Here is a 17,756-nt window from a genome sequence, read left to right as displayed (position 1 = left end):
ATCGTCCATTATTGTAATAAATTGATATGATGCAAGAGTTTAAAGTGTCACCTACAGACAAAGTTGTAAACCCAAGAGCTCTTAAGAGAGTTTAAAAACAGCAGCAGAATATAACCAAGAAGGCTTTTGCTGAGACCCTTCTCAGACAGCAGTGGGACCCAAGGGAGAGCACTCAATGCAGAACAAAGGTTGGATCATGGATTGTATAACAGCATCATAATTATCAGCAGTTTTCTTTTCAATTCCTTTCCTAATGATCCCCAGCATGGGATTTTCCTTTTTCACAGCAGTCACACACTAAGTCCACATCTCCATTGAGCTTTCCACTACGACCTCAAGGTCTTGTTCAGTCACGGCCAGTTCAGACCCTCAGTGCTTGCCAAATACCTGGGAAAACAAAAATGTCATTGCCTGATGCTGAAGCAATTGCAGGCAGGCTTCCCTGGGTAAAATGGGTGGCTACTACAAAAGGCCTTTTCTCGCGTTGCTATCCTTTAGACCTTCCTTGAATGTAGAATGACAGAAAGAGCTTCAGATGATGATCTCAAGGATTGGGCAAATTTGAGGTCTTTTAGGTAGAATGGTGATCAAAACAATCAGATATCTGGGCACCACAAGAACATCATTTCAGAGGACATCCCCCAGACCACGAGAATGCAGGGAGGGACAAGGAAATGTTTTACCCTACAAGATGTTCATTTAGATCAATTGAAATAACAACTACTTTGTATTAAGGTTAGCAAAGTGGAAACCCCTCCCCTCCCACATTCAGATAACTCGCAGTTTGAAAGAAAGCATAACCTGTGCGGCAAAAATTAAAAGGAAATAGAGAAGCGCCAAATTCTGAAGGGGTCACTGCAATGTAAGGTGTCCTGCCAAAGGTTACTTCATGAATGAATGGCTGCAGCAAGGTGTAAACTAGGATCTTCCAATCCTGTACTCTCAGTTGTCATGCTATACCTGCTTAAATTCTACTCTTCCCAGAGATGAAGAGATATCAGCAAAATAATCACCATCTCTAGTTGTCAAGATTTAACCTCCGGGTTTTTCTCAAAGGCAGTTAGTGTCTGTTTGCTCGCTGTCTCTCCCCACCTCCCTAAGGAATTTAAGGCAATTATCTAGGTATTACCATGGCCATAATTTTAATATATTCAGCAGCTCATTTGAACTTCCTAACGAGGATGATTCAAATCAGATTGACTGGTTTGGATCAAATTTATGCTAAGCCATATTTAGTTTATGCTCACATGCATGGCTAGCTGTTTTAGAAATTAAAAACTAAACCCAGAATAATATAAAGGGTTAATTGCTGGCCTGTGATTGGATTGCCAGTGACTGCCATTACTAAGATCTCTGTAGAAAGCCTTATATTTTGCTAGCTGGGTATACCAAAGCATTTCTGTAATGATACAGGCCGTTCACTGACCTAAGGACTCCAATAAGACAGAAGAGACACAAGAGGCATTTTGCAGCTATGTTAAGTTAAGAGAAAAAGGACACAGAGTTTGTATTTTAAGGCAAGGCATCTACAGTACCAATTTTATTTTTAAAAGCCAAATAATAATAATAATAATAATAATAATAATAATAATAACCAGGTTTTCTTGTTGTTTTTCCTTTCTGTTTAATACATAGAGTACTATACAGCATATTCCTGACTTTTAGGAAATCATGATGCTACACTGATTTACTTCATTTAATTGGTCAAAAAAGAACCTATTTGTGCTTTGCTATAGAATTTTAAAGGTGTGCACATACTACTGCAATGTCAGAACAACATAGGTACAGTATAAATATATAGTGCACCTTGGAAAGGCTAACCCAAATGTTAACTGCATTTCCAGACATTTCACCTTTGGGCTGAAGGAGACTGTAAGAAAAGTTTCGCACATCCTGCATGTACAAAGCTAAAAGATTTAGTTTTATAAAAGTTGCACGGAGGAGGGGTGGGGAAGTGCCACATCATAGGAATTCCCCTAATCAGACTTCCCTTTTTAGCTACTGAAAACTGTGTTTCTCTGTATTGGTACCCAATTGCCAACCACCTATGTAACACAAATGCTTCTTTTGATACATGGCACAGAACAAACACTGTACAAAAAAAGATTTACCAGAAAAGAGAAGATTTTTATTCAAGAAATACAAATTGATGGTACCAGCCATCTTTGGAAGCCACTACCAAGAGGCAAATAGGACATTTAAATCCAAGTAATTTGCTCATAGCACATTAGAGAAGAATGTCTTTACACACCTCCAGCTGCCTAGTACACAATTTCAGGCATTGCTCAAAAGGCGATCTCCAGTTTCTAGACGTTCCCAGGATATGGAGAGGAGAGGCACTGGTAAGACCCTTTACAGAAGACCATTTCACTGTTTTTGAGTTTAAGACCCAGCAAATTGTTAAAAAAATAATAATCAAAAAATCCTTTCCCATCTTTGGCTAGATTCAATTGCCACAAAAAGGGGAATTAAAAGTGTCAGGTGAATTTTAAATATCCATAATGAAAACGACCATGCTTGCATTTTTTTTTAATTGACAACATGGTTATGATCCAGAGATAATTAGCACAATATTGAAGAGTATCTGATACATAGTGTCCTCAGCCGAAGGACATGAGTCTATTTCCTCACTGATTGCCATTGAGAGCAATGGGGTTCCAACCTCCTTAGGAAACCAACCGTATTTAAACAAACAAAAACCAAACCATTAAGCCACCTTCATACTCTTAGTTCTTAAATAAGCTTGCTGGCATGCATCACAGTGCACTCCTCTTTCAAAAGGGGAGTCACAGCCCTGGATTTAAGGCTTCCTATAAATGGGACCAGAGTCTACATAGAAAGAAAAGCAAAGAGACAGGAAGGAAATAAAAATAAACCGCTGAATTAAATTAAGAATACTTCTTGGACACAGAGATATTTTTAAACCAGCTACACTAGTCTTGGATACATGGCTATTAGGCAAAAGAATCAGTAACGTCACAAGTGTTGCATTTTCATATTTTCCTGCTTTAGAATACAAGATGTTGAAAAGGCAGGTTTGCCTCTAAATTCAGTTCTACAACTCCCATATATTGTATTTCTTTACACCATTTACATACCGTTGGGTACAAATTGTGTGTGTGGTGTTGTTGTTGTTTTTAAAAAAACAACATTCAGGAAAAGGGTTGTCAGAGAAGTAAACTGAAAATGGAATATTATTGCAGACAGCTGAAGAAATGCACCCCCAAAAAGCTCCATATAATCTTAAGCAAAAACAACCTAGCCAGGGACAATCATGTAAAGACCAAAGGAACTGCTGTTTGAAAACCATATAGTTTTAGACATCCGATATGCATAACTAACACTCTGAGACAAATTAAGAGATATGTCAATGACTGCAATCCTAAAATGATTTTCAAAAACAGCACAAAGTTGCATTAACCTACCAGATATGGTTTTGTTATATTTTCTCCCTAAGGAGCAATGCACTAAACATGAAGGCCCATTTACCCATCTTGCGAGCGACACTTAAAATCTTGTTTTATCAAAACGCATTGTGCCACAGCTGAATATATTGCTCTCATCACATCAATCTGAATCCTGATTATTTTTGTAAAATGAATAATGAAACTACAGTATTGAAAAAAGAGGTATTATCTTTGTCCATCAAAATCCTCTCAAAACCCAGTTTATTACACTGCAATTTCACACTACACCGTTTCCCAAATACCTCCTTAGTCTCTCTGTAAAGTTTAGAGATCAAGGGAATTACAATCATGGCTTTTAATGTGATCATTTTCTTAATCTCGTTGTCTCATGGTAGAATTTTGTGTAATGCCAATGCAACTAATGTACTAAGCCAAAGCTCTAGTCACATGTTTTGTTTTCAGAATAGGATGGAGCACAGTAAGCAGTATGTGTCTCCTATGCCTTCATTCTCCCCGCAACCCGCTTTTTTACATAATGCAGTATCAACAGCGCTACTGTCCTTTTGCCTTTCAAGCTCATCCAAGACAGATTACAGAGAGTCCATTACTTCTGGGTCATGTACTAGTGACACGTCTGCAATAACAAGCATAAAAACCAAAGCTCTGTGCTAAACAAACCTGCCACCACCATATGTCTGTAGATATAATTCACTAGCAAAGGGGAGAAGGTAAATCAGAAATGGCGTATAAATGTGTTAAACTGTAAAGAAACAATATTGTAACTGTTTGCTTGTTTGCCCTTGGTAGCTCTATGCTAAGTGTTCTGTCTTTAGAATGTATGTGAGTGTGTGCATGTATGTCTGCAGAAGAGGCAAAGCTTTGACTCCAAGGATGGAAATGAGCTGGCACAGGTGAGAATCCAATCTGCATGCTGATAAAACGTTAAATGCATGCAACAGTGCTTACTTGAATTAGTCTTCTGTTAAAAGTAATAAATGAAATTGCTCGGCCTTGGAGATTAAAAACAATGAAAATCCAGTTGCCTCGCTTATTCTAACTGCTGGGTGAAGGTGAACAACATTAGGTGAAAGGGATATTCCTGACTTATAATCAAGTTTACCCTAAAAAACCCAGTTCTTTCTAGAGCAGGAAAGAGTAAGAGTAAGGAAGAAACTAAGACTCCTACTTGGTTAACAGATGCATGCAATTTCCACTCAAAGTAAAAACTATTCACGATACCTGAGGAGTTACTTTTGTTTAGAGCTTGAGAGGTGGTTAAGTCACCACTATGCTTATGAAAGACAAGCAATCCTTGGGTGCCTGCCATCAGTACAAAAGGGAGGTATATTGATTTATTGTGCACTTATGTGCGTGCACAAGTTCCAATATGGTCCTTCATCACAGTTCGGAGGAATTTCACTACCATTCCAACTGTAGGGATAATGACCTTTTCCTTTCAAGCTGTTCCATTCTAACTGCTGAAGTGGGAGTGCAGCTCCCATTTTTCAGTGCAGCATCATCTGGAAATGTCATCAGCTTAAAAAGTGTCAAGCACACGTTTTTATTTCTTCACACACATGCACACACACACCGATGTGAAAATATTTGTCGGAGAAGGTGACTGCATTTTTAAAGAACTGTAGAGCTGCATTCATGGAAGCCAACTTGTGGCAGAGGTAAGTGGAGCTACTCCAACACCCTCTTGTAACTTGTTCCCTAAGAAAAGTCTGACTACCACAGAGCATTCTACAGTCGGGGACTCATATTCTTTGCCAAATACATGCTGAATACCTGAATGCATGTTGGAAACCTATCTTCATCAAGCATGGCCAGTGCCATGGGTCAGCATCCTTAAGCAGCTGTCATGGGCCCATCATTATCACCTGACCCACAACACTGGCCACTGAAGAACAGCAGAAACCATAACTGATACCCACCCCCTTTGTCAAAGATGACTGGCAAACCTCCACCCGCCACACAGATAAGCAAGTGGCAATAGTGGCTGAGAACAGCAGTGACTGTTGCTTGCTCATCCGCTCTGTCAATGGCAGCAAGAAGCAGCTACTACTGCCTTCCTCCAGGCATCAGAAGTATGAGAAGTGGCCCACTGGAAGGCATCTGGCTGAGTGAGCCTCACATCACAAACCTGGAGCTGGCCCAGCCATCAAGCAACGTGGCTTGAAAACATTTCAAGTAATCCTGAACACATTCCCACAGAAGTTATCAGCCTATTTTTAGCTCAATTCAATTTTAATATCTATAAATTATTTTTGTCCGTTTAACTTGGGAAAAATGAGACCACTAGACACATATTTTTATTTTGCAAGGTATACTTCTTCTGATATGTAATGGCTGTGGTGTGCACCAAATAAGTTTATTACTTGGAAATTACAAAGAAACTAATTGGTACCAACTAAACGGATCAACACCTAGGATGCCTCTCCAAAAATCAGCATTTAGAGTTTTTAGGCAGCAGTCTAGAATTCCTTTTCACTTCAGTACATGTGGAATGACTTCAAAAAGAGTCACAATGACATTAGATTTTGCCTTAAATATTTTAGCTTTTTAGTCAATTGTTTAGCATGCACCCTTTGTGACAAATGAAGGATCTGCATCCTTCTGAACTTCTAAAATATAAGTGTTTGCTCCTAATATTAGCACAAGTGAACATAGTATCTGAGAAAGTGGGGGAACTTAACAAATCCTAGAAGACAGATACCCTTTTGCTGTATGCTGCTGCCATCTGGCCAAAACTACATTGAAAGACCCTGATGCATTCGACTGTGCCCAGAAGAATGCTGTGGTTGTGACACACAATGATACATTCATATGGCAAGTGGTTCCAAGTCTGAACTGATTTCCAAAAAGAGAAACCTCCTTTGAGAAACTTTGCAACCTACCCTACACTGAAAATGCGATATAATTTTAAATTTTTATGTTTCATTGTTCTAGTTTCTAGTTATCACAGCAAGATAACCCGAGTAAGGCTAGGTTAGTTATAGGACACTTAAGTATTGTAGCTCTGCAGAGAGGAAGAGGTCCACCCTAGATTGTTCCATCAGTGGACCAAAAACATGCCTTTTCACAGATAAAAGTAACTGTAGATTCAGTGCTTAGCAAGAAGAATATTAATGAGTTCTGTTTGAAAAATGATTAATAATAGTGGTGCTAACAGGAACATGACCACACCAAAAGAACAGAACTAATGATCAAGTATACATGTAATATTAAGCTGCACCATAGCTTAGTGCAAACAAGCAGGCTTCCCCAGAGAAAATCACTGTCACTTTGCTCCCCTTCCAGTCCTGCTGCTGCACTGCTGTGAGCTAAGCTATGGCTTGGCTGAGCATTCTGTCTGAACCCAAGTTCATGGTTTTTCTTGCTCCAGACAAACCGCAAGCTGTAACCAAGGGGAGAAGGAGAAAAGCAGCCACAATCTTTTCTCTGGGAACCCATGTTTGCTCTTTTTCCGACAAGCCCATGGTTTGGCTTCGTGTCATGTGTGAACCAGGTCAGGGACAACAAAAAGCACAGAGAATCTAAACAAAAGAGTTATGTATACTTCTTTTCAAAAGATGCACATTGCTAGGACTGATTTGTTCAGTATTACTCAACAGAATTTAACTGGACTGCTAACAATCTTGCCCAAAGCCCTCTTAAAAGGATATACGTCCTACTCTAAAGAATGGCTTGCTTTCACATTCCGAAGGGAAAATGCTGTGTGATATTGCTAAGGTTACTGTGATGTTTCAGATAAATCTGCCAAGTAGAAAAAGTGGCCCATCAATCTGACATACATGCACTGCATATACACTGTCATATGCATGAGTGTGAATAAGTATAACTGAAGCCATGGCAGGGAAGATAAAGAATGCTTGAAATATGCACACTGCTTTTCACAAACCAACTCAATCCACTTCTTTCTGTAAGCTACCCATCACCAGCAAGATACAAAAGTATTTAGGTCAGGAGCAACTAAGCTGTGGCCCTCCAGAAGCTGCTGGATTCCAAACCCCATCATGCCTGATCGTTGGCCATGTTGACTGGGGCTGATTGGGACTGGGATCCTACAATTTCTGGAGGCCCACCGGTAAGCCACCCCTGATATAAGGATTTGTGGAATAGTAATACAAATATTCTTGCAATATACAACTCTTCCCCCCCCCCAATATTGAAAGATCTAATGGTGTAAAGGAAAGATCAGATGATTTAACAATCTACAATATCTTCCTAATTTTCAATAATTATTCCCATCTCTTCCCCCAAGGGTCAAGTGTGTGTGTAATCACTCAGCAGAATAAGATGATGCATCTGAGTCCCAGTTATGCCAAGCAACATAAAGATCAGTGGGGAGATATATGATACTGTCAAGCAAGTTGCACACCCTTACCTTACAGAAGTGTATGACAGGATTTCCTGTGCTTTTCTTCTGTAGTATGTTAATAGCTATTGCTGTGAATAAAGGGGGTTTAAAATCACTATATTGGGCCTAAACATTATCGGCTAACATACTAAGTGAAATAAGTCCTGTGCCTTCTTTTGTTTTTGTTTCTCAGGCTGGTGAACCTCAAATAATAAGCTTTTTAACTAGATACAGAAGTATACAGTAACTGCAATTCCATGTAACATTATATATTTGTTAAACAATAGCCTAATTTTTCAGAGAGCAATATTTAGCACATACTGAAGCCAGCAATGGCAAATCACTATTGCTTGCTATTTCAGTATATACCAAAAAACTTTAATTTGGGACCATCCATACTAATCAGATTGCACCTGATAGTCTGTCCCAGAATCCTTCACCATCCCATTTAAATATTAGCCTTGTTGAGCTAATGTGAAACTAGAATAGACACAATCCCTACAATTATCACAGCATACTGGATTTACCAGAGCAGCTACACTGATTGGCTGAACTGTAAGTGATGCTGATTTCACAAAATACTTCAGATTGGTTTAATCCTTTTAAAAGTGCCTTTCCCTTTTATGGATCAGTACTTCACTTATAGTTCAAACCACTTTTTCAGCATCATCCTCTGTAAACTTCAGGATCTCTTTCACACACATGTTCCAGATTTACTTTGTTAAGAACGTCTTACTGTGGTGTCAAGAATTCCTAAGTTGGGCAAAGTCTCCAGGGGCAGTTTAGGAACGTGTGTGTGCTTGAATGTGTGTGTGTTTCCCCCCTAAAGCTCCATCACAGATGGAATTTTTGCTGGTCATTGTTTAGAACCAACCCACCAGTCGGAGAGAACAAAAATAGTGAAAAAGTTCCCACGTGGTAAGAAGAGCAGAAAAGGAAAAGAGAAACATACAGGCAAAGTCAGTTCTCCACCGGGGTGGGGTTTGTTAAGGGCTGGCTCACAATGACTTGCACCACATAGTCCCTTGGTATTTTCAACTCCTCCAGTTTCATTTTGTCTGCCAGGGGCCTGCCTGAAAAAAACCACCGCTGGCTGCTGGGCTCCACACCCTCTGCTGTGTGCAGTCTTCTCTTCATGTGATAGACAGTGTCCATACTGCGGACCACAAGTTTGAGGTCTTTGCCTGTTGAGAGGCGTAAACGAAGCTGACATTCATGACCCGAGTTAGGTGGTGGATCGGGAATATCCAGAGTCTCTAAATCACCCTTCTCTTCTATCATGTTGATGGGCGGGGCCAGGCAGTAGACAGGAAGCTGGTACCGGTTTCCCAGTTCGTCATAGCACTCGGTAAGAGCACCTTCAGAAGAGATGAAAAAGAAACAGGGTTAAGTGACAAAGTTTTAAATAAAATCCACATTACACTCCTTGAGATGTTCTTTGATTCTCGTACTGTTTATGCTTAAACTCCTGAACAGTGTGTAATGACCACCTCCTTCCCCCAGCTCCAGAGGTTTAAGTATTATTACTGAGAAGCTATACCACAGTGAGTACTTTTTCCTCCTTGTGAATATTGATTTTTTTTTAAAAAAAAAAAAAGCTCAAAAATGAAATACAGAGTAGATGTAACTTACCAACCCAACAAATTATGAGTGATAAATATAAAGGAATTAAAACACATTTCACTTTCTTACCTATGTTTTTCTGCATAAAAGATGCAAGAAAAATTTGGGCTTATGCTACAATTTTATCTTAGGCTCTTAATAGAAAATGGTAGTTTGGGATATTTATGTTTTCTTATTGAGTCATGTAAGAGTTTATGCCATTAAAAGAATGTTCAGAGGAGAGCTAAAAAGGCAAATAGCTATGTGCAATAGTAAAAGCATGTAAAGACAGATTAAAAACAAGCAGATAAATGTCTAGATGGCTTCCCATATGCATTAAAACCTTGAAATGTTCACATTTCTAATTCTAATTAATGTCTAACAAGCCAACATTTCCTATTCTATGAAAGTCTACAGCACAGGCAAGTGCAGGAGGTGTGCTAGGTGTGCCCAGGCATACCCTAATGTTTTTTTAAAATGGGGAACAAAGGAAGCAGAGAGAGAGAGAGATATAAGTACAGTGGTACCTCGGGTTACAGATGCTTCAGGTTACATACGCTTCAGGTTACAGACTCCGCTAACCCAGAAATAGTACCTCGGGTTAAGAACTTTGCTTCAGGATGAGAACAGAAATCGCGCAGCAGCGGCGCGGCAGCAGCAGCGGGAGGCCCCATTAACTAAAGTGGTGCTTCTGGTTAAGAACAGTTTCAGGTTAAGAACGGACCTCCAGAATGAATTAAGTTCTTAACCCGAGGTACCACTGTAGAATAAAAAGGCTGGAAAGGATCTGCAATGGATCTGCAATTTCTGCCTGCAACTGTCTCTGGAAACAGCAGTGGGGTGACTGGCACAAGTGGTGGCAGTAAGGGAAGAAGAACTCCTTCCTCTGCAGGCAGAAGCTGCAGATCCATTCCAGACTTTTTCTTTTGTATACATGCATCTCTGCCCCATGACCCTGCCTGCATCCAAGCTTTCCTGACCACCTTTTGTGGAAATAATATCTGTGGGGGTGAGGAGCTACTTTTGTGATACACAAACAAAGAGAATGCCCCCAGACATCCAGATCTGCCCAAAACCTGTCCAGCTTAGCATAGGTCTTTTTCTCCGCTGGAATAATCTGTTTTTGTTTTTTTGGCTACTTGTGTTGCACTTGTTTTGTTAGATTTTTATTTCTGTATCTCCTCCTTGCCTTATCGTTCCCTCCTCTTCTTTCTTCACTGAAATTATCAAATAATAATAACAACTGAATGCACACCCTAGTGAATTGTGCTGTGGTTGCCTATGGCCCACAGGCAAAGTCCACAGAAATCCAGAGTGGGCGGGGGAAGAGAGGACTGAAGGCAGAAGAACTGTCAAACCCAATGCCTTGGCTGGACTTCTGTTGGCAGGGCAGAAGGGAGTATTTTTCCTTTTTGGGTGTGTCTTTTGTTGGCTTAGAAAAAATGACTTTCCTTCCCATTGGTCACAATGGAAAGGAAATCAGTACACCAGCTGGCAGCTCTTGGCGGGTTTGGGGTGGGGTTTGAAGGAACAGGAGGACTTGGCACACAGCAGATTGTTTTTGCCATCTCTATTTTGCCTCCTCTGCCACCAGAGCATTGATGGTGAAGGACAACCGCAGATATTACCATAGCTGCAATGAGAAGGTCTCCATGGGTAGACCTGCTGCTCTTCCTATGTACCCTCCTCCTCCTCTCTGTGTTCAGATATGTCAAATCCTCTGGCCCTGCCAGGAACCTAACACCTGTCTCAGCATCCACAAGGTCAGGGTTTGCGTCATGCCTTCCACTCACTGTGTGAGGAACAAGGAAGAGAGTGGACAGTTTCACCACAGGCAGAATAATGGCAGCCAAGTGAGGAAATTATACAAATCTGCATATTCCAGTTTCTTGAACCAGTTAATTTCATTTCTTACAATTCTTTGCATGAGTATATGAAAAGGGATGCATATAGTAATCTGAGCTGTTGATACACAAGAATCTATAAACTAGAGAAAAGCGTACTCATGCTTTAATCCTCCTAACCACATTACTGCATTGCTATCCACTCTCTGATTCACCAGGGCTGAGCTCTAATATATTAGCAGAGCAGCTTTCATGGGCAAAAAGCATTGCAGCTGGATACAAGACAATGATAACAAAGTATCATTGAACTATTCAGCTTTGCATTTCTCTAAAATTATCTGCCATACTTATACACATTTCTCAAAAGGAATTTCAATAATTTCCATGGAAGCAGTTTGCTATTTACATTTGGAGGTCAACATATTATTGCCCTTTAAAGTGAGTATCTAAGAATGCACATAATTTTCTGCCTGAGCTGCTTAGCAAAACAGCAATAGAATTTGATGAATTGTGGAAGCTGGGCACTTTAGTTTTAAAGAAACAGGGACAGACATTATTAAGACTTGGCTTGAAGGCACAAGAGCTAAAGTGACCAGCTGTAAAAACCAGTCAGGGACAGGATAGGAAGGGAATACTGGATAGTTCTTACCAGTGAGGAGCAAGGAGCAGCACTGAAAGTGGAGAGTCAATCCCCCCCCCAGCTTTGTGAGCAATGTTCCATTTAAAAATCCCCTACTAAGATAATGTGTGCCTCCTTCTTGCTTCTAATTCAATTCTGAAACACATTTTAAATGGGCTCAGCAGATAAGAGATGTTGTGGAAGTTGCAATGATGTTTAAAAATAATCCTTGAATACTGGGGAGTATCAATCACAAACTGAGGGTGGTACACTTCACATTTTGCCTGCTTCTTGTCTGAATGACAAAGCCATTAAAAAGAACTTTACTTTCTTCATAGCTATGGCCAAGAACATTCTTTGATGTTCCTGCTTTGGCAGCAGTCAAAAGAGAACTGAGCAGGAAGACATTCATCTGCCTCTTGAGCAAGGTTTGAAACTCCCATTGTTCTAAGTGCGTTTTGTGACGGGGAATTTCATTAAGGCGAGCAGTTTCTGAGCTCTGGGTGCAGTACTGAGCCTAAGATTTAAGATTAAAACTGCCACGGCTGGAAGAAAAGAAGGACCTTTTTCTGCCTCCCCACTTCCAGCTCCTCTCTTAAGACTGGAGAAGGGACCCTCAAGAATATTAGGGCAGGCGGGCAGGGGAAGCATGGCTTTGCGTTTTTTTTGCAGTCTTCAGATGAGGACTAAACCATGTGAAAAATGAACATAAGATACTAGCTGCAATTCACTGATTTTCAGCTTAGTATTCTTGTTATAAAGAAAGCGTGCCAAGACACTCCATTGTGGTGCCCACAACCTAGGTTTAAGGTGCCATTAGCTCCTAGCTTTCATATCTCTGTTTCTAACACAGCTCTTGATACAGACATCTATTTTGGGGGCTTCTCCCTAAAGGGGAGCAGCTTGAATGCCTTCTTGTGCCATTTTAGCTCCAGACATTTCTATGTTGTTACTCCAACACAAGTGTAAATCTTGTGTGTGGCTACACAAGACCACAAAAAACTGCCTAATTTTACGTACAGTGGTACCTCAGGTTAAGTACTTAATTTGTTCCGGAGGTCCATACTTAACCTGAAACTGTTCTTAACCTGTAGCACCACTTTAGCTAATGGGGCCTCCTGCTGCTGCTGCGCCGCCGGAGCACGATTTCTGTTCTCATCCTGAAGCAAAGTTCTTAACCTGAAGCACTATTTCTGGGTTAGCGGAGTCTGTAACCGGAAGCGTATGTAACCTGAAGCGTATGTATGGTATGAGGTACCACTGTATTCAAATGAACATTAACTACTCTCAGGAGAATTTAAGAACAAACTTCAACATATTACAGAAAATATAGGGGAGTATTCAACATAACAGTTATGCTAGCACAATGGTTTTAAGCTACACAACTTAACTTGCCTCTCCTCTGCCCCAAATATGTGTCAACAGACACTGGCGCATTGCTCACAGAAAAAAGCTCTTTGCCTATCTTCTCTTATGCATGGCATGGAAAAAGTAGTTAGATAAAAAGCCTTTTCTTCCTCTTTCATAACAGTAGACCTCAACAAGAACCCTCCCTCAGCATATTAATCAATTTGGCTAACTTGACCCAACAGCCCCCACCGCCATGCAAACAAAATTCACTGCAGTCAATTGAAGGCAACCAACCAAGCCCTGGGCCTCCCCCCCAACTTTTCTCAACACCAATGAAACCTAACAAATGAATAGATAGAGATCCTACCTACGGTGATGATGACACCTTGCACATATACTATGTAAAAGAATGAAAGTTCTTTCCCTCTTCTCTCCCTTTACCTCTCTTCTCCCCCAACCTTATACTGTATACAGCATTAAAGTCTCACATCAAATATAACTGATCCGTAGAAAGGACTTTATGATCTGAAAACAGAGATGATGTATGTACTTTTGTAACCCCAGAAAATCTTTCATAAAAACAATAAAAAACAACAGTAGAACTCATGGACATCCAATGAAGCTGAATGTTGGAAGCATGCCTTCAGTCCTGATATCCAATGAAATGTGGGCATGTATATGGGGACATGTTTCATATAGCAGAGGCTAAGTACAAATAGGAACTGAGTAGGAAGAGCAAGCAGCCTTGTCTTGTGGATTTTTGAGAGTGGGTACACTGGCACTTGCAGACATCATGCTAGCAATCTCTGAGTTAAGAGCTAGCTCTTGGAAACAGCAAAGCTGTTGAAGGTATACAATTTAACACTCATATATTGCTGTTTGTGGGCAACAACAGTACAGAATGAAAGCTGCCCCCATTCAATTAGTAGCAGTTGAAGCTGGATTTCTATAATGTTGGAGGGAGGGAGATAGGGGAGGGAAAGAGGTCTGCAGTATGCTAAATAGTTCTTGACCGTATTTTTCATTCTAGCTGTCATGCTCACAAACATGATTATATTGAATTCTAACCACCATCCTCATTAAGGTTTGTTTGTGCAAATGTGGCACTCAGAATGAAGACCCTAGAGCACATTTTTAAAAGGACAAAACCAACGAGTAAACAAGCAGAAATTCAAGAAAGCACTAGCAACATCCCTCATTAAGCTAGCTTCAAAGAAAACCTATATGAATATCACTGACTGTTTCAGTAAACTGGGCATTCATACCATTTGTTTTATTCTCATAGTAACTTTCTTTAAAATTGTGACAGCTAAAGGAAACAGCAAGTATTAAATAGGAGCATTAACTAATCTCAAAGTATTGCAAAGATGCATCATCTTTCTGTCTGGAGCCCACATTACTAGTTTTAAGCCGGCTAATGAGCTGCCAACCAGGAACACGTTCCTGCCTGATTCACACAGCTACTGTTATCCTGCACTATGCTGCCAAAATTCTTCACCCATCTCAACTCACTGATTAATTCCTCCTGAAATTCTTACACTGGTTTCCTGTTCACCCTCTTCATTTCAGCTTCAAAGCCCTACCTTGCCTTCACCCTCGCTTTTCTCCCCTTCTCTGCCCAATGTATCCCTGACCAAGACAGTCAGGCTTCCTGTAACATCTAATCACTTCATCCTGTCGCCCTTCCTGCCTCTTATGCTGTGAACTGCCTCCCAAATCACCTGCGTGGTCCCACTGCATTTCCTTCAATTCCCTTCTCAAAAGCTCTTTCCCGTGAAGTTATTGGCACAATCTCCTGGAAACCATACTCTATTGTATTTAAATCTAAGTATAAGAAAGTGAAATTGATTGTTATTTCCTTCTTTAACCCTGCCTCCATTTCTCTCTCCTGTGTTGAGCCAGCTGGATGTAAGCCCTCTAGGCAGGACCTGTCCTCTGCTACTCCCTAAACCATTATTCATACCAATGGGAAAACAACAAATACTACTCTTGGGGCTAATTTTCAATCTGTGCCAATATACTTTTTGAAACTGCAGTTTTAAACTTGGTCACCAGAGCATTCCTTCATAGGATAATGATTCAGTGGGCCACTACAAAAAATTGTTCACTATTTTCGTTGAAAAAGTAAATCCGGTTTTGGGCCCAGAGTGGCTACTTCAAGGGAGGCACAATGAACCTGCACCTATGAGAAGTCAATAGAGGTAATAATTGAACATATGTTTTACAGTTGTGTGCACATGCTCTTTTTCTTTTGCTCATTCACATTTTCTCTACTCCACCTCCAAATCTCCTTTGCCCTGTATCAATTTAGGGTCACTTCATACATTACTTTGCATTTTTGCTCTCCAAGAATATCTTATTCATATAAGAAGTGTACTATACAAGCTCAAAGCTTGCAGGGCCATTGGAAGGCACTGCAACCAACTCAATGAGTTCCTCATTTATTCTGAGCAGGTGTGGGAGGCAGCCCAGAAGAGAGAGGTTGACAATCAATATCTTGTGGGAACTGAAGTTATTGTGCAGAACCCTGACTTTTATATACTCATAAGGCACAAAGAGTAATCTTTGTGACAGGTATTTGGTTGGTGGCAACAAAGACTGTGGATTTTATTTATATTCCTGAAGTACCTCCCAGCATTTTGGGAAACCTTCCAGGAATGTAAATGGTAAAAACAAGGAGAGTCCTGTTTTGTCAGTACTATTATTAAGCGTAATCTGACAATATCAATAGGGCGTGTTAGCTTTCATAATAGATGCTACACATGACCTAGGATTTTATAAATACAACCTAGCTTTCCCTGTTTTGATGAATACAGCCCAGCAATAAAATAAATATGAACACTTTGAGATAAATATAGAGATATTAGAGCTGCATTAAATATTAATGAACTGCCCAAAAGGTTTCAGAACTTTGCAAAGGCCTAATAGTAAGCCACCAAGTTGGTTTAGGAATGTCCCCTTCCTGAAATCCTGGATAGCCACTGGCAGTCAGTGTAGACGACACTGAGTTAGATGGACAAATGGTTTGGGCTCAGTATAAGGCAGCTTCCTATGTTCCTACATCTGCTCTGGGCAACATCTTGCCTAGTGAAGAGAACTGGAAAGTTTGCCACAATTACAAGAAATAAAACCTTAATATTAAATAACTTGTATGCATGCACCTATGAAGCAGTGACTTTGGGCATTTAGTACGCTGAACACCAAGCACACAAGCAGAAAAGTTTGTTTTACATTTCAAGCTAGTGAACATTTGTTGAAAAATGCTATTCAATTTGTAATATAGCTGAATAGTATGAGCTGAAAAATGTGTGTTCTGAACCAGGTAATAACAAACTTTGGTGACACTGCCAAAAATAATTACTTTTGGTGCCATGTCATCTTGTATCCAGGGCACCATAAAATTCTTTAAAATCTATATTGGTCCACAGGAAAAATTATCCACTGTTCATCCTCATAAAGGAGTTAAAAGCGAGGAAAGAACTGAAGGAAAGATTCTTCTTTAAGCAGGAGCAATAACTACTTGTTAATATGAAACACTGCTTGAATAAGCCTAGTCTGGCCATTGACCGGACCCAGCAGGTCTCTTGTGTTTATGCAAGATGTAAAGTGGCATATATATCCAGTTGAGGCCAAGCTGAACTTACTTTGCAAGTGGTTTTGCTTGGACAGAGATGCTGTAGCTGACCCAGTATTCCTTGCTTCACTGGATGGTGACACTGGCCAGAGCATCCATAACAAATATATTTTATTTTATGTGATCCTAGCTGTGGATCCCTTTAAGTCAAGCACTGGAGACCCTCTAGCCCATGAGCCAGCTCCAGCTCACCCAGGCCCCTCCCTGAAGTCCCACCCCTCAGCAAACGCAACAGGAGCCCAACTAAGTGACTCCTTCTTTGTCACTGCTCAGCTCTTTCCTGAACAACTGAGCACTATCTTGTTTAAAAGCTCCCCCTCCCACTGTTCCACTGTTCAGAAAACAGCTGTGCATCAACAAAGAGAGGAGATGCTCTAGGGGTTCTCTAAAGGATTCGTCTTTTTGCATGGAGAAAAGTGTGTACAGAGAGAAGCTGCTAGGAGCTGCTATCCAGCAAGAGCAGCTTGCGGCATTTCCTCTCTGTGCACTGAGAAACAGGAGTCGCTTTCTCTGTGCACAGGACTGGAGGGTGGAGAAATAGACAGAGCATCTGTGTTAAGGGCCTGTGTGTGTGTGTGTGTGTGTGTGTGTGTGTGTGTAAATTAAGGATGTGTGACTGTGAACTGTCATGCCCAGGCTAATTTGGGGTTGGCCCCACCCATCTGGAATGCAGACCCAACAGCTTTCCACTGGGTAATGTAGCCATCAGTCCAAAAATGGTTTCCCACCCCTGTTTTAGATACTTCCCACCAGCTCTTAATTCCTTTTACCTCAAACCAAGTCCCCGAGCAGTTCATTCCTTGTAGGATGAAAAGCTGCTAGAATACACACATATAAATCTTCTCTTAAACTATAATGTTGACTTTATTAAGATATAAGGGTGTGCAGAAATGCTATGTATATGCCCATTCATGGTTTGTGCTTTGAAAACAATTTA

The 17,756-nt window shown here is 40.5% G+C and overlaps 1 protein-coding gene across 2 annotated transcripts in view; it reads right to left on the bottom strand.

Annotated features, from left to right (window-relative positions):
• Positions 1 to 2,106: 2,106 nt before the first annotated feature.
• Positions 2,107 to 17,756, bottom strand: part of UBTD2 (ubiquitin domain containing 2) — a 45,775-nt gene continuing 30,125 nt past the window's right edge. For both annotated transcript variants that reach the window (XM_080997283.1, XM_080997282.1), the window contains exon 3: positions 2,107 to 9,128. In XM_080997283.1, coding sequence (XP_080853409.1) covers positions 8,731 to 9,128 — 398 coding nt within the window. In that variant the 3' untranslated portion in view covers positions 2,107 to 8,730. The remainder of the gene's footprint in view (positions 9,129 to 17,756) is intronic.

The sequence above is a fragment of the Podarcis pityusensis genome (assembly GCF_964106645.2).
Source record: "Podarcis pityusensis genome assembly, chromosome: 2".
Classification (NCBI taxonomy): domain Eukaryota; kingdom Metazoa; phylum Chordata; class Lepidosauria; order Squamata; family Lacertidae; genus Podarcis; species Podarcis pityusensis.
The sequence above is the reverse complement of the archived record's forward strand: the minus strand, read 5'-3'. Positions and strand labels throughout refer to the sequence as shown.